At 38.5% G+C, this 26,616-nt stretch overlaps 2 protein-coding genes across 3 annotated transcripts in view; one reads left to right on the top strand and one right to left on the bottom strand.

The window, feature by feature from the left end:
• The window catches only part of RS1 (retinoschisin 1), a 39,196-nt gene extending 31,010 nt beyond the window's left edge, over nucleotides 1–8,186 (top strand). The window contains exons 7-9 of the mRNA XM_036744189.1: nucleotides 1,546–1,687; nucleotides 4,584–4,779; nucleotides 8,034–8,186. Of these exons, the coding sequence (XP_036600084.1) occupies nucleotides 1,546–1,687; nucleotides 4,584–4,779; nucleotides 8,034–8,186 (491 nt within the window). The remainder of the gene's footprint in view (nucleotides 1–1,545; nucleotides 1,688–4,583; nucleotides 4,780–8,033) is intronic.
• Nucleotides 8,187–19,809: 11,623 nt separating this feature from the next.
• Nucleotides 19,810–26,616, bottom strand: part of CDKL5 (cyclin dependent kinase like 5) — a 264,370-nt gene continuing 257,563 nt past the window's right edge. For both annotated transcript variants that reach the window (XM_036743412.1, XM_036743411.1), the window contains 2 exons: nucleotides 22,177–22,296; nucleotides 19,810–20,244 (listed from right to left, as the gene is read on the bottom strand). In XM_036743412.1, the coding sequence (XP_036599307.1) occupies nucleotides 19,852–20,244; nucleotides 22,177–22,296 (513 nt within the window). In that variant the 3' untranslated portion in view covers nucleotides 19,810–19,851. The remainder of the gene's footprint in view (nucleotides 20,245–22,176; nucleotides 22,297–26,616) is intronic.

The following is a 26,616-nucleotide window of genomic DNA, read 5'->3' as shown; positions in this document are numbered from 1 at the left end:
TGTTGTCTCTGTCATTGGGGTGTAAGCTCCTTGAGGGCAGGGACTCTTTTTCTTTGTATCCTCAGTGTTCAGTACAGAATCCAGTATATGCCAAGCCCTTAATATATTCTTGTTGACTGACAGATTAGAGAGAAATGCACTTGTGTAACTCTGTTACTTCTCCTGTATGTAACCAAGTCATTTTCTTAGTGTCCAAGAAAAAGTGAGCATGTGAACAATAGATGCTGTCGATCTCTTTGTCAAGGCCATTTGATGCTTGAAAATAACATGGCCCTGTTCCCTTCTTGGATGAGCTGCTCTTAAATGGCTCTCTGCTAGCAGGAATGTGTTCTCAAAAAGTCTTGATACTTACGAGTAGGAAATAGATTGGACACAATACTGTGGACCTTGCTAGATACGGTAGCCACTGCTTTCTAATTGCTATCATGTATGACCTGAGCATTAGTAGTTCTGCCAAGGTATCACTTGGACTGGCTGCTGATTGGAAGAATGAAAACACTTGAAATTTAAACGTCTTATCATTTGTGAAATGGGATAATAGCAGTAGTTAGGATTTTATAGTGCTTTTCAAAGAGCTTTACAAATATTATCTCATCTTACCCTCACAGCAACCTTGAGAGGTAGGTGCTATTAATTTCCCCATTTTAAAGATGGGAAACTGAGGCAGGGTCACATGGCTAGTAAGTGGGTCACATCTGAACTCAGGTCTTCCTGACTCCAGGTCCAGGGTTCTTTCCCTGAGCCAAATAGCTGCCTCTGGATAATAAGAATTGTGCTCTCTACCTCACTGGGTTGGTATGGAAGAAGTGCTTTATAAATATTACAGCACTACATAGATGGGTTGCTGTGTTGGATTGTTAGATATTTAATCCTTTAAAAGGATTAAATATTATAGGCTTAAGATGGAGGGAAGCAATTTCTTAAGTTCCTAATTGTAAAAAAAAACAGAACAAAACAATAATTTTACTCTCCTGCCTTTTTATAGAGGTGATGAGTTCAGTCTTTTTATCTTTTTAAAAATTTTTATTTATTTTATTCTGAACTTAAGAAATAAAACAAGCATTCCCATAACAATAGAATATAAAAAAGATGATGTACATGAAAGTGAAAATCTATTATGTACAATTTGCTACTCCTTTTAAATATATAATAAATTTATCATGTAATTTTCTTTTTTCCCTTTTTTTCTTCTTCCCCCCGCCCCCGCCCCAGAGATGGTTACCATTAGACACAAATATGTATATATATGTAAAACCATTCTATTCGTACTTCCATTTATCTCTCCAAAATGGTTGGATCACTTCACAGTTTTACCAACAGTGAATTTGTCCCAATTTTCTAAATCCCCTCCAACATTTGTTGATTATTCTTTTATCTTTAAGTAATCTCCATTCTGTCCCTGAAAAGGCCCTCTTCTATCCATCATCAACCACAAGGACAAATAAAATAAATGGGATTATGAGCTTGGACATTTCTTACATCTTGTTTTTGTTGACTAATATATATATGAATGTTTTAATTTGACTCTTTTTTCCCCCTCTCCAGAATGCCCATACCACAAACCTTTGGGCTTTGAATCTGGAGTTGTTACTCCAGACCAAATCAGTTGCTCCAATCCAGAACAGTACATAGGATGGTATTCTTCATGGACAGCAAATAAGGCGCGTCTTAATAGCCAAGGCTATGGGTAAGCCAAGGAGGGTTTTATGTGTCATCAAAAACTATCTTTCACCCCTCTGCCAACATCAGTGGAGCAAAAGAAAGGAGATTAATAAATATGAATACTCAATATTGTGAAAGAATACAAAGGGCAAGAGAGGGAATGTGTACAATCTAAGAGGGACATATCTAGGATAAAATGAAACAATCCCATCTGGAAGGCAGCCTGGAGGAGGATAAAGAGCATGGAACTTGGAATCCAAGGACCTGGACTTAAATTCTCTCCTGGTCATTCACTATGAGAATGACCTTATAGCAATCATTCATCTCTCAGGGCCTCAGTTTCCCCAGATGAGGTGGTTGGATTTTATTGATTTTTAAGGTCCCTTCTGAAAGCATGTAGATACAGGGGCAGCCTTGTATATGGTGTTCTAAGTTTTGCAAAGTACTTTACAAACTTCCCATTTTATCCTCCCACTTCCATTATTATCCCCATTTTACAAATGGAGAACCTGAAATACACAGAGATGAAATAGCTTGCCCAGAGTCATACAAAAATTAGCATCTGAGGTGGGACTACAGGTCTATCATTCTATCCGATGCACCACGATGGGTTTAGAGTCTGCCTCTGACATATGCTAGCCATGTGACCACGAGTAAGTCTTTCAGAGCCTCACACAGCTCTTTCATACAATAAGTTACAGAAGATCATGCTGATCTGTGTGAGTGGAGGGAATCTCCCCCCCGGGAATCCCTTAAACCAATAAAATCACATCTAGGCAAAAAAAGCCTTTTCCAGTTCTGTCTACTCAAATTTTTATGGTAGTATAAGCTTTTCAAACAACTTCCAGACAAATTTCATACATCACAATATCTAGCACAGAGTAGAAAATCAATAAATATTCATTGACTTTGATGTTAAATACCTGGGAGAAGGCATAGAGAAATTTTCCAAGAATAAGGTCTAGAAGTAAGACCTAGGAAGAAAGAAATTGAAATATTAAGAGAGATGAATGAAAGGGAATGTTCTAATCAACCCACAAAGAGGTTATTGCTCAGTCGTGTCTGACTCTTCATGACCCCATTTGGTCATTTCTTGGCAAAGATACTGGAGTGGTTTGCCATTTCCTTCTCCAGCTCATTTTACAGATGAGGGAACTGAAGAAAACAGGATTAAGAAACTCGTCTGGGACCCAGCTAGTAAGGGTCTGGGACCAGATGTAAACTCAGGAAGAGTCATCTTCCTGACTCCAGGCCTGGCACTCTATCCACTGCACCACCTAGTTGTCCCTGCAAAGAAGTAATGGGGCTCAACAGAACAATATTTTGGCCTTAGAGTTGTGTCTCTTGGGCCTTGGGTTTGAGTCCTGGCTCTAACATTTACTAACTGTGTGAGTCTGGGTAAGTCTCTTAATTCCTTTATAAATTGAGGATAATAATATGCTACCTACTAGATATCAGGCCACTGGACCCAGATGGGTCTGGAGGAGAAAGTGAGGCTGGTGACCTTGCACAGCCTTCCCTCACTCAAAGTCAATTGTCATCATCTCCCTGATGTCATGGTCCTCTTAGTCCGAGCTGCCTGAATGGGGACCCAGCTGGCCAGTTCCAGTTGGCAACTCTTCCCCTCCCTTTCTTTCCCCTCCTCTCCTCTCCCCTTACCTGAATGTGTTCTGCCTAAAGGAAGGTAAATTTTGATGGCTGAAAGCTAACTACTCAACTTGGGGTTTACTGGCTAGATTTCTTTCTCAAAGACCAAGTCTTAAACCCAATTCACTCTGGATCTCATGGATTGGACAACAATAGGTCCCTGCCCAAGCACCACTTAATGCTTATTTTTTTGGGGCCCTCCTAGCTCAGAGTGAATGTAAATAGTAACCCCTTCTCTTTTGGCCAACAACCCTGAGGGTCTTTCCCTCCCAATTTCATTTTTTTAAAATTATTATTGAAGGGCCATCCCTTGACTCACTTCTTAAAGAGACCTATTCACTGAATGGATGTTGCTTCACTCAAAGTGAGAACTTGAAAAGACTTTAGCTTAAAAGGGCCAGGGTCTCCCACTGCATCCTGGGCCATCTCTAGCCATCCTGATAGATATATGGTCACTGAGCCCAGATAGCTCTGGGGGAGAAAGTGAGGCTGGTGACCTTGCACAACCCTCCCTCACTCAAATCAAAGTCAGCTGCAAGTCATGTCATCATCTCCCTGATATCATGGTCCTCTTTGAGAATGAAGGACAAACCACACAACCTACCTGTAAAATGAAAGTAATTGTACTCATGTACAAACATTACAAACAGGACTGTGAGGAAGGTGCTTTGAAAACGTGTTTTATGTGTCTGTGACAGCATCAAATAGGTGAGATGTTACAAATATGTAAATATGTAGGATGTAAGATATTGTGCATCACCCTGGGTCCTAATGAATTTTCTTCATGCCACTTCTGATGCTTACTACCTGAGTGACCTTGTATGAATCCCTCACAATCCCTGGGCCTCAGTCCCCTCATTTGTAAAAATGAGGTGCTAGGACTTAGACTATAAGTTCCTTTTAATTCTAGCTCTATGATCCTAAGGTACACTTCGAAAGAAATTTCAATTACAACTCTAAGTGCTTTTCTGATGATATAGTTAATTGAATTCTGAAACTATTTTCTCAGGGCAATGGAGGTACAGGAAGGGATAACATGGGCTTCTTTTCTCGCTAAAATGTCTGGGAATTCTCAGTGGCAATTCTGCATGCCAATTAAAAAGCAGAGTTGAATTCCTTCAAAGCTTTCTAAGTCTCTGACTCAGTATCTGCTTTCTAGTAGGTTTTTTTTGGTCTTTTTTTTAATAGAGTGTTTTCATAAAACTATTTGCTTGCTGTATAACATTCTTCTAGACTAGCTTCCAGGAGTAATGAGGTTGCCATATTTTCCATAGGTGTGCATGGCTCTCCAAATATCAAGACAGCAATCAGTGGCTACAGATAGACTTGAAAGAGATCAGGGTGATTTCAGGGATCCTCACACAGGGACGCTGTGATGCTGATGAGTGGATGACTAAATACAGTGTACAGTACCGGATCGATGAGGGCTCAAACTGGGTTTACTACAAGGATCAGACTGGCAACAATCGAGTGAGTGACGGTTATTATATGCTTGGAATTTCTGAAATTCGTTTAAGCAACAAAAGAGGTATTTATCCACGGTGTCCTATGATTGTATCATCACTTGAATCATCAGAACTTGAACAGTTTCAGATTCATTTGATATATTCCTAACTCTCAGCTTCAAGCTTGGACAATATAGACATAATCATGAAAATAATAGAAGCAGATTGGGCATGTGCCATCTGTACTGATGGTACTTCTGAAGATTAATGTATATTATTAGCCCATTAGCATGATTCAGTATGCCTTCAACAGTTTTTAAAAGGGATCCTCCTAGCCTCAGGATAGACCTGAGTTCAAATTCAGCGTCAGACACATACTATTGGTGTGACCCTAGGCAAGTCACTTAACCTCTTTTTGACTCAATTTCCCCAACTGTAAAATGGGAAGATAAGCATCTCCCTCCCAGGGTGGTTGTGAGGATCAAATGAAAAAATAATTGTAAAGCTTTTAGCACAGTGCCTGGCACATGGTAACCTATGCTTATGATTGGGTTGTGTCTGGCTCTTGTGACCCCGTTCAGAGTTTTCTTGGCAAAGATCCTGGAGTGGTTTGCCATTTCCTTCTCCAGCTCATTTTACAGATGAGGAAACAGAGTCAAACAGGACTAAATGACTTGCCCAGGTCACACAGGCCAGATTTTGAACTCATCTTCCTGACTCTAAGCCCAGCACTCTATCCACTGTGCCACCTGGCTGCTTCAGCCAGATATGGAATATCTTGATTTAAGTCATTTTAAAAGCCTGTTAAATGAAATTATTTCAGAATGCATTTGTAACTGGGAGTTATTTCTCCAAATCATAAAATATACTTTGCTCTAATAGTCTGAAATATTGTTATTGTTTGAAGATTTTAAGCAAAGACTCTCAACAGAATGAACAGCACCTGTTACGATGTATGTACCCACTATCATTCTGCTATAGTTTCAGAATATTTTGCTGATTTTTGAATCTGGAAGAAATGACTAGGATAAATTTCTGTCTGGTTATTATGTCATATTAGAAGCTAATTTTATAGATTTTTTAGGGCTGGAAAGAATCTTAGAAATGATCTGGAATCAGCAAATAAAGTCAACAGATGCCAGCTCTATGCCAGGCACTGTGCAAACCCAAGTCCTACAAAGTTAAGTGGTTTGGCCTGACATTGCACAGCTACCTAGCAGAGCTGACCAGTAGCCTCTTAACTAAGCACTTTGCTTTGTCCAATCTTCTTGCCACAACCTCACCCACATGTGTTTTAACATGGATATCTTGTGATTTCTGAAGAAATTACGTGCAACATGATCCATTATTAGGGTAATATGATATAATAAATTTGAACACTGTGTATCCAGCATTTATTTTGGACTAATTTCACTGTTTTGAAGCATACTTAAAATCTCTCAAGGTTCCTAAGGACATTAATAGATTAGCACATTTCTTTATGTAGAGAATTGTACAGACTTGTGGAATCCAAAGGCGCCTACACCAACTCATTATTAACCTAATCCTGGTGACAAAATAGCCTCAGGACCAAATAGATATCTAACTGGTATCCTCGACCTTGAAGTCAGATAACCTGAGTTTGAATTCTGCCCCAGACACTTACTAGCCATGAGACCCTGGGCAAGTCACTTAGCTTCCATTTCCCTTGGTTTTCCTCATCAATAAATGGGGATAATAGCAATTAATTAATTAACAAACCCAGAGGTTTGTTGAGGATCAAAGGGGGTAACATATGTAAAGCCCTTTGCAAATAATAAGTACTTATTGGCTGCCTGAAATCAACATTAGCTGTTATTAATTATATATCAGAGACAGAAGACTTTAATCAGGTGACACTGTCACAAAAAAGGTTGCAGAGGGCAGTCATTAGCTAGCAAAAACCTCTGTGTTCGTGTGTATGATTCCTGGGTCAGATTCAGAAGTTTTATAAGGGTGACACAAACTGAAAAAGGGGCTTCCCTGCAACACTGGACCATCTGAGAAAAAATTCAGGAGGAAGGTTGCTCTGAAATACTCTCACATATCTACTCCAACTTGTTCATTTCTACATATTCTCAGGTCAAAATGAAAAGCTCTTATTTGTAATTCCTGTACTGTTACCTCCACATACAGCAAGGTCCTATTAGTACAAGTAATGAATTCCCTGAAGTGACCTCATTATGGGAATGTGAAGGAGGAAGTAGTGACTATATTTTATACAATTACTGTTACTTCTTCCACATCGAGGGGGTTAGGGGCATGGTGCCCCTGCAATCTGGAAAATCCACAGAAAAGTTTTTGGCCCTCACTACCAGAAAAGAGGTCTGGTTTTTTTTTTCTTTTATGGGGTGTTTACAATACTATATATATATTTTATGCATTTCTGAGTTTCTAAATTTTTTCTGTGTCATCTGCTGGCTGTCTTATGTCTGTGGCTTTCGCAAAACTCCCCAAATATTGCCATTTGACTTCTTATGCTGACCTGCGATATATCATAACCCCAAACCTGCAATGGAGAAAGTTGCAGTGTGGAAGGTCTAACTCTAGCTTTGGGTAGTGTGAATTTGAATAAACCTAACACTTAAGATATTTCACTGTATTGTTTTTTTTTTTCCCTCTGCCCCAGGGATTCATGAAGATTCCAAGTTGCCATTTGCATCTAAGCCAGGGCAAAGCTTTAGCTTTTTGATCCCAAACTATAAAAACAACTTTCTTGGGGCTGGGCCCACTTTTGTTACAGTTTGTACACAGACACAGACCAGAAAGTGATCTCTGTAAAGCAACTTGTTTACCATGCAAAAAAGCAGGGTAAACCCAAACACAGAATAGAAAAGGAGCCTAAGGAAACATTGTGACTGTCTCAACACAGTGACTCTCAGAAGCATTCCTGCTATGTCTGTGCTTTCATCAAGAGAAAACTTTGCAGGGTTTCTAGGATTGGGCCTTGGCATTACCGTAATCCTTCAAACACACCGAAGATCCTCACACCTAGTTCTGTAGCAAGCATTTAGAAATTCAGGCAAGGGGCAGCTAGGTGGCACAGTGGATAGAGCACCGGCCCTGGAGTCAGGACCTGAGTTCAAATGTGACCTCAGACACTTGAAACTACCTGTGTGACCCTGGGCAAGTCACTTAACCCCAATTGCCTGGAAGGAAGAGAAAGAAACTTAGGCCATGTCCAGGCCCAAACTACTCTTCCTTTCCTTTGATGTGGCTATGTAAGCTAATATCCATTTGGTTTCTCCTCCCTTGTTTTAGGTGTTCTACGGGAACTCAGACAGAACATCTTCTGTCCAGAATCTCTTAAGGCCTCCTATTGTTTCCCGTTATATCCGTTTAATTCCCTTGGGCTGGCATGTGCGGATCGCCATCAGGATGGAGCTGTTGGAGTGCATGAGTAAATGTGTTTAGCATTGCAAAGAAGCAGTGTAGGATAGGATTAGACAGATCAAAAATGGTCTTTCAGAAGAAAAATGAATAGTACCCTGTTAGGAAGAAGTGTTGAATTTTGCAAAGCCTTTAGATATCAAAACCCCTGGCCTAAATTTCTTTTGAACTTTCCACCTTGAAAAAAAAAAGAAACATTTTACAAGTGGTTTAGATTTCACAAGACGCCTGTCTCCTGCAACTGGGAGCTACTAAAATAGGGAGGAAGGCGCTTTCCCCAAAGCCAGTTTCGTGAGGAAAGGATACATGAACAATTAATTTATTTGTTGAGATCTTTCCTTGGGGGACAGTAATCTGAGGAAAGGTATAATGCCAGAGGGGTCATAAGTCACCCTGAAGGTGTAGGCTTTCTTTTAATAAACTACCAAGTTAAAAACCAGCACAAATGTTGTGAACCTGCAGTTCAGGTTATGGTGTTAGCTTCCCAGCTGTCTCATGGTTTTCCACCGACTGAGGGCAACTACTTTTTCTTCAGTTGTAATCGAAAACTATCTAAAGTTTTAAAGTGCATGTAGTGACATTTTAGGTGAGTGGTGATTATGATTAGATGGCATAGGTACGTGTGTGAATAAATGATGGCACATTCCTACTTGTAATTCTGTGAAATAAAGGGTTTGGCCCTGTTTCTTGGCTCAGGATCCTTATAATGAATCTGATTGTTCTTTTGCTTGGCTTTCCTGAGTGGAGATAAATCAAATGAGGGCTCATTCTCATTTGAGATTCCAATTTGCACCACAATGCTGGTAGTAGTTCTTCATTCTAATACACGGGGAATCACTCCAAGACCATGGACCTCACTAGTCTGTGGCTCAGCTTAGGGGGTAGTATTTAGTTCTGGAGACAAAAGGGACCTCCCAAAGTACTGGGAGGGCTGCAGTTCAGAAAATGAGAGGAAGAATTGGGCTCTGAGGAGCAGCACACACCTGAAATGAAGACCTTTTCTTTAGGCTGGTGACTCATACTGAGTCACCAGCAACAACGAAATGTTGGCTCAAGGTGGACTACCTGCCCTCATGGAATAAGCAGCTTTTTATAGGCTATTTTAACTTGAAATGACCTTTGATTGGGCAGCTAGGTGGCGCAATGGATAGACTGCCAAGCCTGGAATCAGGAACACTCATCATCATGAGTTCAAATCTGGCTGTGTGATGCCAGGCAAATCACTTCAACCCATTTGCCTCAGTTAACTCATTTGTAAAATGAGCCGGAGAAGGAAATGGCAAATCACTCCAGGGCCTTTGCCAAGAAAACCCCCGAAGGGGTCACGAAGAGTTGGGCGTGACTGAACAATAGCAACAACCGTGGGTGACATGTCCTGTGAAGCTGGCAGATCTCATCTGAACAGTCAGTATGCCTTTGGGGTGAATGCAGAGACCACGATCATAGGATCATAGGCCTCAGAGGCCATCAGGTCTAAGCCCCTTATTTTAGAGATGAGGAAACTGAGACACAGAAGATATGTATGCCCAGGTAAGTGTCTATGGTAGGATTTGAATCCAGGTCCTCTTAATACTAAATCCAACGTCCTATCCATGATTCCATAATGCCTCTCAAGGGAGCACTGCCCTTGGAAAGTATTTTCTCTCAAAATTATACAATTTTACCTAGGACTGGTCCCGGATAGAGTTCTGCCTTTTCCTAGTCCTGGCACATGAGAAGGAAACACTAGTTTTGGAGTTCACTAGAAGATCAGGGTTTCAATCCCAGTCCTATTTGCTCTAGACTTTAGTTTCCTTGTCTACAGAATAAGGGGAAGGGACTTGGTGATCTTCTGGCCACATTGACTCACACTAATTCATCTCCCTCCCATCAGTCTTTTCCAAAGGATAAAAGATCAGGGTATAATGGACAAACCTAGAGGGAACCTCAGAAGTCTAACCCCATGGAACTAATATGAATACCTTGCAATCATAAAATCACAGAGCCAGAAGAACTTCAGAAGCCAGTGAGTCTCTAAGCCAGGGGTGGGGAACCTGCAGCCTTGAGGCCACATGTGGCTCTCTAGGTCCTCAAGTGCGGCCCTTTAAGTGAATCCAAACTTCAAGAACAGATCTCCAAAAAGATCCCTGCTCTAAGCCCTCATTTTACAGATCAGAAGAATGAGGCCCAGAGAGGTTGAAAGTCATACAAGTTAGCAAATAGAGTTGGGATTTGAACCCAAGTCCTCTGATTCCAAATCAAGTGCTTTTGGTTTTCCTACAAGATCATACTAACCCTTCACTCTCAGGTACCTTCTCCTTATACCATCGTACCCACTTCTTAGTAACTTTAAAAATGTTTTTAAGCTTATGTTATTTTTGTTCAGTCATTTTTCAGTCAAATCTGACTCTTTCCTTCTCCAGCTCATTTTACAGATGACAAAACTGAGGCAAATAGGGTTAACTGGCATGCCCAGGGTCACATAGCTGGTAAATGTCTGAGGGCAGATTTGAACTCAGTAAGATGATTCTTTCTGACTCTAGGCTTGGCACTCTATTCACTGCACTGCCTAGCCTCCCTATATTTATTATAACTGTCTTCTAATTACCCTGCTGTCCATTTGAATTGGGTGTCGTGACGTCTTCAGAGACATTAATGAGGGCTGCTAAAATCCATCCCTGGCTTCAGTACAACTGGACAAATGTGCACCATCACAGACAATGTGACTGACCTGAGTATGCAGAATCCTAAGTATTATTTTAAGGGCTGAAAGGAGGTCTTAGAGATCATTTAACCCACTCCCTTCATCTTGTGGAGGAATGACCAGAGCAAGCTTTTCATCAGACACAGAGACAAATTCAGAATTTCATGTGAGGAAGAAAAAAACCAGGTAAGAGAGTGCAAGGGGAAAACGTTCGCACAGAACCTGAATGGAGTTTGTTTTCTGCCTTAGCTGGAGGCCTCTAAGGTTACTTTCATTGCTAAGATCCTGGTTCTGTAATTATTTGTAGTTAAAATTCCAAGCTATTTGAGGAGTTAATAGTAAATAATGAAAATTGCACTGAAATTTTTAAAAACCTTTTTTCTATAAGTAATTTATGATGGCACATTAGCTTATCCAAATACAACACAATCATAAGATTAATTTTAAAATATAACCAAAACACATACTTTTAAGTAACTGGAGTACTGAAATATAATGTACATGTATGTGCATATGAACATATAGCTATTACAAGAAATATACCTACGATTTTAATTTCTAATTCTTTCCATCTTCTTTGTCGTAGAAGCTCTTCATTTTAAACAATTACTTTTTTAAAAATTCATCTCTTTATCTTAGTTTAGCATGTTTCCTTTCATTTTTAGGAACACTAATATGATCCCAAATCTAAATTTACAAAAAAAAAGTTTTAGCTATTACAAGAAAAATGTCACATTCATTGTGCTCCTGTGCCTTCCCAATAAAGTCTATGCAAATTCTAAAGCAGGAGGGCTTCTATCATTGCTATTTCAGATTTTCCTATGCACGTGTTTTTACATATCGAATAGAGATGCATTTAATTAGCACAACGCTGTTTAGGGTCCTAAATCCTGTGAAACTTGAAGTGAGGCTTTAAGTTGCTGCAAACCAAGCAGGGACAGTTTGCTAGGGTAATGAAGTTTTAGAGAAATAAATGGGGAAGAAAAGAAAGGAGGACTATTATTTTAGCCGTAGTTCCCATTGTTCATTAACCTTCCCATCCTATTCTTTCCCAGAGTTTCAAGTTCCACTTTTGTCACATTTCCAGAACAGTTAGTAGCTTGTTTTTTAGCAAAATATTCTCAAACAATAGTCTGTCACCTCCATTTTTAGAACAGAATGAGAGAATGTGAAATCCTTTAAGCATCTGAGAAGAAAAGGTATTACAGAAATTTGAGGTGACGGTGCTAATAGCTGCAATTTAATCCAAAGTCACTATTTAAGTCAACACCATTTCCTTTCTGATTTGTTACTTCCTTCATTCTTACCTCTCAGCTATGTGCTAAGTTACCCTTGTTTCTATGCTAGAAATCTCATCATGGAAACCTTTGCACACACCTTTGTGTAAAGCAAAGAGGAAAATCTGTGGTTTTGTTTAACATGTGCTGCCAGTATAAATTAATATAGATTAAACTATTATATAAATGTCTAACATGTTACACACACCAAATTATACTTCATGGAGAGCTATTGTAATTGCCTATGTCCTACATTAGACTCAGTGAACTATTTTGTATAATTTTGTCTTCAAAACTGAACAGGAGTTATTCTGAATTAACTTCTTTCATCTCTCAAACCTATATACCCATTATCTTTAATACTGAGAATTGGGGTTGAGGGTATTATGGTGAATTGGGTTTAGACTATAATGTTATTTGTTTTGTATTATTAAAGGGGGTCAGTGTCCATTCTGCTATTTCGATGAACAAAAAAAAACCAGGCACAAACTTACCCTAAGCCACCACTCATCTTCACCTGGCCCTCCTACTTCACCTAAGTGAGGGCAGAAGCAACAAACTGCAAGTCCTTAAGGTGAGAAGAAAGCATAGGTCCTGAGAAGCAGAACTGCGCTGGGGTACCTTTCCCTCATCTATGAAGTTCTCAGGAACTCAGACTCACAGGAGAGGTCTGATATTAGCATGGCATTGGGCTGGTACCTTTTCTAGTTAATTCAAATCAGTGGGTGCCTCAGATGCTTGAGTACTTACTAATTTTCAAGCCTGTCATATTCATATCATATTTATATTTGGCAACTTAAAGTTTGCCAAATGTCCTCAAGTCTCCGGGGTAGGGAGGTGTTTTGAAAATGAAGAAAAATACTACTAATATCAGATTTTTTGTTTTCACTGAGATTAATTTCTGTCCCTTGAATTGATTTTCCCTTCGAGGGAACATTTTCCTTTGTCATAATGGCTAGAATTCAAATGAACTACTTTTTAAGGAAGAAATAAAAATAAGCCACATGTTTTCATAAGGAGGAATTCAATGCTAATGGCTTGCCAGGCTTTGGAGTTACAGCAATCGGGACAACATTGTTTTTCTAGTGCAAAATCTGCATTTTATTAAAGACGTATTTTTGGAAGGTCCATTCAAAAATACATTGTGCTCAGTAAAAATTAACCATTTTCATGCTGATAATTAAGGTTACCACGGGATAAATATTCTTTATAATATTTACAGCAACAATAGAAATTTTACAGAAGTTAGAATGGAATACATGCCAGAAAAAACTTGGTAAGGTGTACCAACACATGATACAAAGTTTTATAAACACTTTACAAATGGTTTATTATTAACTTGTGAAGTATTTTAATATTCAACATGTTAGAGTCAGTTTGGACTCAAGAATAAAAAGATTAATACCCCATCACCTCCTTTCCACAGTAAAAAGTATATGGTTATGATTATAAAGTATGTGCATTTAAGAATTTCTGGTAATCTTTACCCATAAATTTGGATGTTATATCACATCATTTTGGCTTAGCCTCATCTTCTTGTTTGGTCAAAAACAAAACAAAACAAAAAAAAAACCTAAGTTCTCAAGTTCACCCTGAGCCATATTTTTCCCCACAGACATTATATTACTTCTATTGGGGACTGAAAAAGTTCTGAAATTTCTCCTAAATATAAAAGATCTATTCTGAAATTCCTAATGGCATAAAGCAGTTCTTAGAGACAGCATTTTGGATGTCTGTTTTAGTTGGGTTTACTTGTTCCAGTCAATCCAAATTTATAGGTGAAAAATTCCTTCATTCCATCAACCAGCCTGATTCAACTAAGATTAAGAACTGACCCTCCCCCCCCCAAAAAAACCCAACTACCCAATTTAAAAAGGGCCAAGGGAAGGGAAATATAACAAAGTGACCACAAAGGATTTTACACCTTTAATGAAAACTATGTCAAAATAAAGACAAAACTTTGCTATCCATTTTTTGAGTATCTTCTAAGTTTACATGGAGAGCTTTATTCTGCAGAAGTGAACATTTTCTCTGTTCTTGTGATTCTGATAGCTCTGACAAGCTGGACCATCTGGTAAACCAGGCAAAAAGCATCCTGTGTGTTTATAAATACCACCTCCCCTACCTTTTGTATTCCTAAGGCTCTTTTTGTTTGAAATGAAGCAAAGCACCATGACAAGTTAGTTGGTCCTTCTGCTGAAATGAAACTAGTCACAACTTCCTGAGAAGTGTGATTAACTTAAAACAAAGGAAGTCCTGAGGAAATCTTAATACAACGGTCTATAAATACAACAAATAGGATAGATGGAGGAACACATAAGTCCTCTCTCTCTCCCACTGGATGCACTGTGTTGGAATAGAAGCAAACAAGGCAACTTTAAATCTGAATACTACAAAGAGATTGATTTTAAAGTGCAAGATGATGATCTTACGTTAACACAAGAACCAAATAGGGCTAAAGAGAAAGGACTCCAAACCCCGCAGAAAAGACAAAGAGGGGCCCCTTCTACACAGAAGATAATACAGTATCATGTTAATACAGCTCATTTCTATTAGCCCTGAAAATCTAAAGTGGTAAATCTTTCCAGCAAATAAAACAAAAATCCCAAACCTAATAAGTAAATCTATGGGAAAAACAAGTCACATTTTGATGACACTTTATATTCTATAGCAAACACACAAGTAAACTAACTGACTCATGGAACCTCACCAGACATCAGAAATGAGTCTCACAATCAACTTCGATATCTCACAGAACGATAAGCAGAGCTTTAGAGAAAAGGTATTTATGTAGTGGCTCTCCATGCATGTCCATGAGCCCAGGACCTTTTTAGAGTGTAGTCCATATGAAAACGGTTTAGTTTTAGTCCATAAAAGCATTGAAAAATAAACATGAACTCAATACACTACCTCCCCTTTCTATTCGATCGTGGTTGTACCTACAAAGATAAGTGACCCAGTTATAATCTGACATTTCTTGCATTTGCCCTTCGTTTCTGGACCAAAACTTTTTGAAGATCAGCACCAAGATTTCCAGGACTACCAGTGAAGAAGTGGATACTCTTAAACTAACTACTCATCCTCAGAGACACACTTCCAAAGGCCACATTCTTATCTATAGAGCTGTATAAACAGTCCCACTATAGCCTTCACTTCCTTTGTTTTACATCAGAGAGAAGTTCATATCACAGGAGAGCTCCCTTTGCTCTCATGCAGGAAAAAAAGTGTGAATGCACATGGAAGCATTCTAGTAATGTAGGCTCATCTTCATGTCTACTATGTAATGTTCTCACGTCATAAAGGAGTGTGGGTTTTTGTGTTGTTCGGTAATGTTGTTAAACAGCCACCCATGCTGGAGATGATGGCCCTCCTGATATAAAATCAGTAGTCACAAGAGAGTATATCTGGACCTGGAGAATATATAGATTTTATTGTATTAGAGTTATAGGAACAGATCTAAGAAAGTTGCCACTATCTCTTCCTTTAAGGAACCTGGTATATGGTTACCAGCAGAATTCTGATGGCTAAAATTAGATCTTTCCAAAAACTTGAAAATAATTCTTACTTTATTTTTTTAAAGAAAGTTGTATCTGAGACAATCTACACGTGGCCAGAAGATTTTTTTTGAAGTTACAGAATGGTAGATACCATGATATTAAATAAGCAATGTTAAGTACGAAGAATAAGAAACCTTTTTTTTCTCCTAGAAGAAACAACTTATTTTCAGGTTATGAAGATACTGAATTGTTTACCTTGAGTTTGTACTACCATGACATATATTTTTCCATTATATTTGTTACTATAAACTAACCAGCAGAACTCTGAGCTCAGAATATTCTGTTAGACTGTAAGGAGTTAGACCCTAGAGCATTTTTTACAAAGACTTCACCATGACAAATATAGGCACAAATACTTCTAAAATAAACATACCACCAGAACACTTTAGGTTCCAAATCTGCCTGGCATATGACATTTTTTCTTTTATAACTACCAAGCAGCATGAATATGCAAGACCACTGTGCTCTGTAAATTTTTGCTAAAATCTACAGGTCCCCCATAGCAGCAGGTGCAAATCAGCCCAAACTTCCAAAAGTTGCTGTTTGCTCTCAAATCAGCTGGCTGCATGAAAAAGTTTCTGGAAGAACTAACCTGAAATTTCAAGCTTAAAATATCTTGGAGGTCACTTAGATCCAACTCTCCCAAAATACACACCTACCCTTCAACAGGCAGAAAACAGCATTGAGGAGTAAGGGTAGAGGTTTTATCCAAAGATTCAATTGGAAAGAGTGTTAGCCCCTTAAACTCATATCATCAATTCCATAACTTAGGGAAGAGGGTCAACTTGGCAAATACAGCCTATGAGCTGGTCCAAGTGACTTGGGAACACACAGAGTCAGTGCACTCCTGTAAGCACAATGCCCATTATGTTCTGAGGCTCCAAGGGCTATCCAACAACACTTGGCGCAAGCCTCAAAAATCTGAGAGAGTGAAGTACAATCTGAGTGAGCCTCTCACAGAGAAAATGGTAATGGTGGTTAAAAATAAAGGTGGACAAGAGAAAGGATCCCGTAAGTGCCTGAGAACTTATTTTCCCTAATATGAAGGGTAACTCTGGAAATTGCATCAAGTGACTTTAAACTTCAATGGATCTAGATGGCTTAGGTCATGTAAACAAGCTTAAGTATTCCTTTTAAGCCTTAATTTAGTTCATTCTTAGAAGATCTCCAATATCTAATAAGTGTATGGATGGTACACACTCTCCATCACACATCAAACTAACCAACTTCTGTAGTTCCTTCTCCAGCACATTTTTTTTTCAGGAATGACAGGTCACTGTTGGACACAACAGGTCACAGAAGGAAGCCTCTGAGAGAAGGAGCAACAACTCTGGGAAAAGCAACAGCTCCAAGCTAAGACAACATGCTCGAAACCAATCAGACGTGGGCCAAAACTTGACAATCCCTTCTATGAGTAGGAAGAAAATAATAAGCCATCAATTCAATTTAGAGATCACATCTAGGATCAATGAAAATTTCAAAGATGAGAAGAGAGGCTAAAGATCTACTTCCAAAATGCTATTAATAGTGTACCTGTTTTCTGGTTCAGATCTAGGAATATATCACAAGTACTTTTAGCCACTTATCACTTGCAGTTGGAAGATTGATTGCTTTGACAACATAAGACCCTGCTTCAGAAAACAACCAACACATATATGTTCCCATATATGAGACACCATTAGTATAAAGCATAAGCATACAGGAAATGGCTCCCTCCCCAATCCAAGTGCCAAAGGCACATCTCCGATCCCTTCTGTGCTAAAAATGGGCTTACTAACATTTAAGGAAGGTGGTGGGAAGGTTTAGCTCTATTGCCAAAGTGTTGAACATGCAGGCTTCCAGTGTCATAGGCATTCAGATAGATGCTGTTAGGTTTTTAACTCTCACATAAGACAGAGTAGCTCTGAAGGAAAAATTCCATTCAAGACAATGCAGAACCAGCTGAAATGTCCTGAACTAGAGGAAGAGAGAAAATCTAACAATTAAAAAATAAACAAAAAGCACAGCTTGCTAGATCACTAATGGATTTCAAACCAAACAGCTTCAATGATAATATCAAGCCCACCATAAGTTTTTCTTTAGTGTCCAATATATTTATTGAAAATGAAACAAAAAGCACCAATGAGTCCTACATATAGTCTATACACATGAAATCATAATATAAATAAGAATGCAATATACACACGATCTAACATTTCAGAGAGTCTGTGGAGAAATGGGGCCTCCTTTTTTGTATTCTGCATAATCATTAGGGTTTCCAGTTTTTCAAAATCCGAAAGAAAACTGTGGCCATGGCAGTTACATTTTTTTATCTGTCATAGCTGATTTGGGATCTGATACGCTCAGAACTCTGGTAGGAACAAATCCTGACAAAGCCACAACCTTTCGGGGGTAGGCGGGGAGACATACTGTCATCTCTTTAAAAGTGAACCCTGGGGGTGGGAAAATGTGTGCGTGTGATGGGGAAATCTTCAAAAGGGCTGCCAACTGAGTACTTCCCAAACTGAGGACTGTGGACAGGTGAATGTGTTTAGGTGGGGCAGGAAAAGATACACATAAAGCATAATCACTGGCTACTGTCACACAAGGATCAAAGGCCTTGACGACATCTGTGAGCAACTTGGGAGTGAAGAGAGATGAATGATAAGAAAAAGTGGTATTGTTCTGACACTATATTTGTTATACTTAAACACCACCATATTGTAGGAAATTTGGAAAAGTCCCTGAAGCCAGTGTCAATGGTAACCTTACTTGGAAATGGTACTCTAATGAGACCCTAAAGGAAAATGGGGCATGTGACAATTTTCTCTACAACCACATTTCACTGCTTCTGGAGCTTTAAAATATATTCACAAATAGCAACCAAAAAAGTACAGCAGCATTTTAAATCAGAATACTACACGAATGTACTCTGTCTAGTTACCCAAAACAATACAAATGAATAATATACCTAAGCATAAACCTGATATGTCATGATTTGCGGTCTACCTTATATAAATTCACAACTTTGAAATTCCACTTACAAATCATGTTTGATTTCTTTGGTCTATACCCCATAATATTCCATGAAGAGCATCTGTTCCTAGTTGTGGTTTTTAAGGGGCATTTCTCTATACCAAGAAATGTAAGTGATACCAAACACGAAGGAGAGCTAATCATGCACGGACTGAAAAAACAGCCTGAGGTCTTCATTACAATGCAGCCAGCCGGGCAGTCCCTCATCCTTTGCTTTTTTCTTCTAGCAGGGCTAGAAATAGATAGCACACACTTTGCTGCTACTAATCATGCCTTGAGGGTTGCACTCTTACAGGTGAGCTGGATTCATACTGTTATAGTCACACATAGCCACAATTCAACTCCCTTTTATTAGAAGTATAATACTGCACTTTATATCACAAACGTATAAAAATATGGCAGATAGTGTCATAACAATACTTTCTTTAAATGAAGATATTTATAAAACAGACAGGTATTTACCATATATATATATATTTATATATAGAATACTCCTGATGCAATATATAAATGTTACTGTTTAGTTTTTATAGAAACTACTGTAGCTGTCGCACTGCTTCACAATGTTTCAAACAGCTCAAAATAACTTTATATTGTAACGTAAAAGGTATGATTATAACAGTACAATATTAGTTAATCATAAATAAATGTTACAAACCTATCAAATATGGAGTTAGTTAAAAAAACAAATTTAAGACATACAATTCGACTTCGGACCCTTGAAAGAAAGGGATAGGCTTGGATTACATAAATCCCACTTTTTAACTAGGCAGAAAGTATGTGGTAAGGACGTAGGTTGAGACACTTAATTTTTCCATCCCTTGAAGTACCAAGGTATGCTTTAGCTTCCCAGCTTCATCAGGGAGCACACTAAAGCTGGAATGTAAGGGAGGGGTGGGAGGCAGGGGGAGAGAACCAGGCAACTTCTTCCTGAACTCCATCATCAAGGGAGACTTGTGGTGACTGGCAATCAATAATTCAGCTCATTTACTATATGATCCCTGACGACTAATGTGACGCTTGACACTGCAGCTCCACATACACAATATTGCACACCTTCATAAGGCTGAAAATACTGGCCCTGTCTACCCCCGTCCCTTCCTCCCCACCCCTCTCCCCAAGGAGCTGGCTTTTTCCCCCCATCCCCTGGAGCATAATTACAAGGCTGTCTCTTTTAAATCATTCAGATTTGGCATCCGTGATCGATTTGTTCTGTTATATGTGTGCCCATTTGGCCCACTCTTAGAACCCAGCTGTTCAGAGTAGGAAGGCCCCTCGTTAGCACTCCTGCTCACAGGGGATACATGCCAGCCTGGGTCTATCTGACCAGGCAGCTGAAGTGTCGGCCTGGCCTTTGGAGTGGTGTCAGCTCGGACATTGCTGCTGCTGCTGCTGCTGGAGGCTTGGCTCATGGGGTGAATCCGCACTTCTGAAAAGGAACTTTTGGCTTGCTGACTCGGTAAGGCCTGAAAGCGGGGATCCGAGGAAGTGGGATGGTTTGAAGCAGAAGACAGATGTAATAGCTTACGGAGTGATTTTAATGGCTGACTCTGAAAGAAAGAGAACTGGGTATAGGATATGGTGGACATTCTAAAGCTGGGAGGCAACTCAGTTGCACATTCATCCTAGTGTTAAAAAAAAATCATCAAAGGTAATTGTTCTTCTTTTGAGATCCATTATAAGGATACACATGCAACAAAAGGCTGGAGGTCCAAGCTCTTATTTTTCTTCTAACAATTTCATAACAATTCCATTAAAAAAAATCAAACAAACCAAAAAGAAATCTTTATCCTAGTCTTTAACAATTGGCTTGAACCTTTGATTCTACAAAATCTGACAATAGCCCTTTGGTACACAGTTTTAAAGAATGGGCTTTATTAAACCAAAGGAAATCAAATTAGAAAAATCTAAAGACAAAATAAATTAATGCAAGACCTTCTTCAGCTTTCAGAATGGAGTCTCCGACTCCTTTTTGGAGCTTGGCTGGTACATATCTGTGTATGCTTTGTCACACCACCCCCCCTCCCACTCACCCCATCCTCCCCACTACAGTTGAGCACAAGGGCTGTTTCACTTTTGGATATATCCTCAGTGACTCTATGAGAGTGCCTGGGGCAGAGCAGACACTTTGTTGAACAGAACTAACCATACCCACTGATCACCTCATGGAGTTTGCCAAAAACTCTGGCATTTATCTATCTATTCATTCTCTTTTTTATTCTGAGTTTAACAAACATCAAATAAAATGGCCATTTTCATACACATAGTAAAAGAGGAAAGGAGGGTTGTATATAAAACAGAATTTTTATAGGTACAGCTTGCTTTTCTTTAAAAATATATAATAAATTGAATGAGTAAATTTCAAAACTGTCCTGCTTGTCTGTGATTCTTGCTGGCCTTCCTTCTGATCTCTTCTATGCATTTTTAAAGAAAATGCTTCAATGATCCTCTTTTCTTTAAGTTTCTCTTCTTTTTTTTTGAGGAGGGGGGAAGCTATCCTATCCCCAACCCTCCTCTTTCTACTAGCACTGCCTCCCACCACTGGAAAAGAAAACAAAATCCTTGAAACAAATATGAACAGTCAAAATCTGCCATGTCCAAAAAGGTATGTCTTATTCTGCATCTTGACTCTATCCCCTGTCAGGGGGTGGGTAGCATGCTTCACCATCTGTCCTCTGGAATCATGGTTCATCACTGCATTGCCTTGAGTTCTTAAATCTTTCAAAGGTGTTTTTAAGAAGATATTGTTACTGAATAAATTGTTCTGGTTCTGCTCATTTCATTCTGCATCAGTTCACACAAGTCTTCTCAGGATTCTCTGAAACAGTCTCTTTAATCATTTCTTATGAGGCAGCAACATTCAATTACATTAATTCAACATAATTTGCTCAGTCATTTCCCAATTGATGAGCACCATCTTAGTTTCCAGTTCTTTGCTATATCAAAAAGAGCTGCTATATTTTTAAACATGTGGGTCCTTTTAGTTTTTCTTTGATCTCTTTGGAGGTAAAGATCTAGTGATTGGTACAACTAGGTCAAAGAATATGCAGAATTTAGTGATGTTGGGGGCATGAAAACAAAGTGCTTTTCAAAATGGCTGGACCAATTTACAGATCCACTAGTGGTGTATTACTTTGTCTGCTTTGCTACAGATCCTCCTACAATTGTCATTTTCCTTTTTGTTTCCTTGCCAATCTAACGAGCATGAGGTGGATCCTCCGAGTTGCTTTAATTTGTATTACTCTTATTAATAATTTGGAACATTTTTTTATGTGGTTGCTGATAACTTGGATTTAATTCACTTGAAAACTGCCTGTTCACCATCAGAGATTCCTTATCAGACTGTTGCTGCTCTCATGTTGGGGTATCCCTGCCCAACTCTGGCACCTTAACATACACAGCCCTTCCCATTGTAAGACTGTAAACCATCCCCAGGTGTAGCACATCAAGATACGTGAAATATGTGGGCATCATTCACTTACATGAACTTGAAGATCTGAGATCTTCTCAGGACGCCACTCCTTCGGCCGGCTGCTTTGGTGATTAGTCGAATGAATGGCTTTCTGTAATGCCAGAAGATCCTGACCATCTGTATTGGGCACCTATGAAGGAATACAGGAGAAGATTTAACTTACTACAATGTGTCGAGTTATGTGGTTGATCATTCCTAAGGAGTCCCCCCACCTAAAAAACTAAACCCCAACAATCCAAAACTAAAATCCAAAATATTATTACAATGTGTGTTTGTGTATGTATATATATATATGTATATATGAACATATATATATGTGTGTGTTTATTTTTTATATGAGTATGCTCACTAGTTAAATGAGACTGCCCTCTTAACATAGTTGCCCCTCCATAAGGAAAAACTAGCAGATGTCATGCAGTGTTGTTAAAACTTCTACCCTTAAAACATTCCCATGCTGTTAGTCTAGTCACTGTAAGAGAGAGCAGTTAAATCAATCTACACAAAAAATTACAATGTATTATCCTCATTCAATAGCATTCCATACTGTAGTTAGGTTATGAACCAGTTCAATAAAACCAAAACATTGGCCTGGTAGGAAATAAAGTGAAATACTAAATTTTAAGAAGGCAGAGGAGTCTAGTTTTGGCTGTTATTACTGCCAAAGTGGGAGAGAACCATACCCCAGTAAGTACTAGTCAAAGTGTTCCTCCATGGGGTACCATGAGGACAATGAAGAGACTGGAGATTTGTTTCACTAATTCCAAAAAAATGGAGAATGACTAATGTCAAATTCAGAGTAAATACCTTGGCACTAAAAGTAGGTCACTAGCAAAAACTGGAGCAAGCCAGGAAAAGAGCACAGAACTACCAAAAACTTGTTTTTCAGGAAGCCCTCGATTCTTCTCCGTTTTATCCATTAAACTTTGTTTTAGGGCAATAAACTGCAAACCAAGTATTAATAGACCATGTCTAGGAGTCCCCAAAATAGTTACTGATTAGGAATACTGATCTAACTTTTAATAGGAGACAAATGATCTTAGGAATACTGTGTTCCAGCATTGCTTATCAACTTGTTTTCATATTGCTTTTTGATGATCTTTAGATTTAAGCTTCATCCTCCTTATTATACTTATTCGAACATGCCAGAATGCTCAATAATTTGGATCCAGTGAATTTATGGAACTGGCTCAAAATACTTAACTAGCATGAAGAGAATATGATCCCATAAAAATAAAAGCCATGCTGTTGTCATCAGTAAAACAAGTTTACTGGAGCAGGTTTCAGTGCTACAGTACTTAGAAATGGATACCATAGGTAGAGTGACTACAGGAAGCTTTTTCAAAGAAGAACTATGCTTTAAAGGATTCTTTGAATTAAAAAGAGGAAAGAGGGATTTCTTGATGCTTGGATTCTCCCCGTTGGTGGAGTTTGTCTGCAACATAAGATACAAATAAACTAATTGCAAAAATAGTGCTTTACGCAAAACGACCCTGTCTTTGAAAGCTTTTGTGCAAATATTTATTTTTATGTTAGTAGTAAATGTCAAAATTCTCACATTGTGCTTTCAAGACAAGATCAATTTCATTTCTGTGGTGAACAAGGATGTCTATAATGGAAGTCTGGGGTATCAAGGAACCTTTTCAATTATGTAAAGAATTATGGCAACATAAAACTGTAAGAGGAGCATCCAGATTAAATATCCAATAAGTTTATAAAATCTGTATTCAATAGCCAAAATATGATTATTATAAAAGAACTGCTTTTATACAGTTATAGACAAACTCGATCCTTTTCTGGACCTCCTTACAAGATAAAAATGTAACAGAAACAATCTACCATTGCTGGAATGGGTAAAAAAAAAAAAGATATACTATAGTAGTTCTACATGAATAGTAGTTCCACCACTTAAACAGAAAAATATCATCTAGAAAATACATACCATTTGCTAATAATGAGTAAGTCATTTCCCTTTTTTATGCCTATAAATATTTACCTAGTGGAAAAATACCCAGCCCAATTCAGAAGACTGTATTTCCCCTAGTCCTTTATTTTTAAAAACAATATTTAAAGCCAAATATTCTAATTAGTGAAGATAACAAATCACTGGCATATAATGACAAAGCTAATCAAATCAGCATATGCTAGGAGGGCTTGGTGAATGTTTTCTCTCTATACAACTGAAGCCACATGTCTATAAGTAGTTTCCAGATTGACTCACTTTGGGTGATGCAGGATTGCATTTTCTTTGGAATATCTCCATCATCACACTTAGAAAAATGTGTGAAAGGGCAGCGGAGGCATCTTTGAGCTTGCAAATGAAGTGAAGACTATCACAGAGATTTTCACAGTTAAATTATAGGTGGCACATTGACCTGTCTCTCTCTCTCTCTCTCTCTCTCTCTCTCTCTCTCACACACACACACACGCACACACGCACACATCCTATGTCCCTTGTATAGCTGAATATGCAAAAACAAGATACTAAAAACACAAGTGGTCAAAAGCATTCTATAACCAGTCTATATTTTACATCAACACCTTCATCTGCTTGAATTCTGTGCACTGCCCCTAGTGAGGAAAATGTATGTCATTCTGGATTCTAGCAGTTTATGCTTCCAGGTATAAACCCCAGTAACCTAACCATCCCCATTTGCTTATTCTTGGTAGAGTCAATACAAACAACTGACTTAAGACCCTATTAGCCTGTGGGCTCCCTGGGAGCAGGAACTTCCTTTTACCTTTCTTTGCCACCTCAGCACTCATGATGATGCCTCACACATAGTAGGCACTTAATAAAAACTGACTAACTGACAATCATTAGACTGACTATAATTTAGCAGGTTAATTCAAGTAGCCTATAGACATTCTGCTTTAGCATTAATACCTTTTTAATTTGGTCAGTAAACCAGAATAGCAATATCAAATATTTTTTTTAAATAAACTCTCTTTTTGAGAGGCAGGCCGATGTAGCAGAGTCAGAGAGACCGGGTTGCAAGTCCGGCCTCTGAAACATATTGTCTGTGTGACTGTGGGCAAAATTGCTTATACTTTCAATTTCCTGAGAAAATTCAAACAATTATAAGTTGGTGGCTGTTCTTCATTGGTGGAAAGAGTTTCCAAACAGGTAGCTTCCTAACCAATGAAAACACAGAACCAGGCCAAATGAAAATTTAAAACACAAAATCTTGAATGGGTGATTATTATTAGTACTAATAATAGCAACTTAGAACATGTATGTAGCATCTTTCAACAATCCTATGAGGAAGTTATTGCATTATTAATCCCCATTTTATATGAGGAAGTTAAGTGATTTGCCCATCATGAGGCATCAAGAAAGTATTGCAAATCCAGACCAAAGTCTTGTGACTCCAAGTAGAAGTTCGGTCTCCTAAGCCTTCTCAGTCATGCTGTTTCTTAAGGAGCTAAGCTTTTTACAGCTATGTTTTACAATTAAATTTTAAAAATTCAAATGAAATCAACAAAAATAAATGAATTGATACTACAAAACTTAAAGAAAATGCCAAATTACTCGCGGAAAACTTTGTACTGGATCAAGTTTTCCCAGCCAAGAATAATATAAATGCTAATCAGAGATCTGCTATTTGAATCAGATCCTGAATACTAAAATGACCTAATAAAATTGATCATCTTCTATTTTGTATTATATTGCATATATCATTTCTTGAACTAAATGCTAATATCTTTGAGGAAAGGCCTATGTATTATTACAATGAAAACTGTAGTGAATTTGATGTCACAGTACCTGTTCCTTGCTACCTGTACAACTCACTATAAAATGAGGGGACTGGACTAGGTGACAGCTAAGGTCCCTTCTAGCTCTGAAGCAATTATCCTATGATCTCCATATTTCATTCTCTGCTAAAATACATTCTGCTCACCCAAAACTTATTATATGCTTGTGAAAATGAAACAAATAATTATAGGCCATCACTTATGCTAGGTGCCTTAAGTTTAATGTTGGTTAGAAAAACACACACACAGACCCCCAAGTGTCAAAAGTGAAACATGGGAGCAGCCAGGTGGCACAGTGAGTAGAGCACTGGCGCTGGAGTCAGGAGGACCTGAGTTCAAACCCACCCTCAGATACTTGACACACTTACTAGCTGTGTGACCTTGGGCAAGTCACTTAACCCCAGTTACCCTGCCTTCTCCCCTCCAGAAAAAAAGTGAAACATGGCACACTATTTATTTCTAATTTCTTGATATATGATACTTTCTTCTGATTGACCCCTGCATGCTCCCAACCTCTCTCTAATACAAAATCTGGAACAAGAATTGCAGTGAATAGAAGATGCTATTAATCCATTTTCTTTCCTTCCTTCCTCCCTCCCTTACTCCTTCCTTCTGGAATTGTCACTTTGTAAGTTGAATCATACCTAACTTTGGGTTTCTCTTGTTTAAATGAAATTCTTCTATGGTCATAGGGCCC

This window comes from Trichosurus vulpecula, chromosome 2 (assembly GCF_011100635.1).
Source record: "Trichosurus vulpecula isolate mTriVul1 chromosome 2, mTriVul1.pri, whole genome shotgun sequence".
NCBI lineage: Eukaryota > Metazoa > Chordata > Mammalia > Diprotodontia > Phalangeridae > Trichosurus > Trichosurus vulpecula.
The sequence above is the reverse complement of the archived record's forward strand: the minus strand, read 5'-3'. Positions and strand labels throughout refer to the sequence as shown.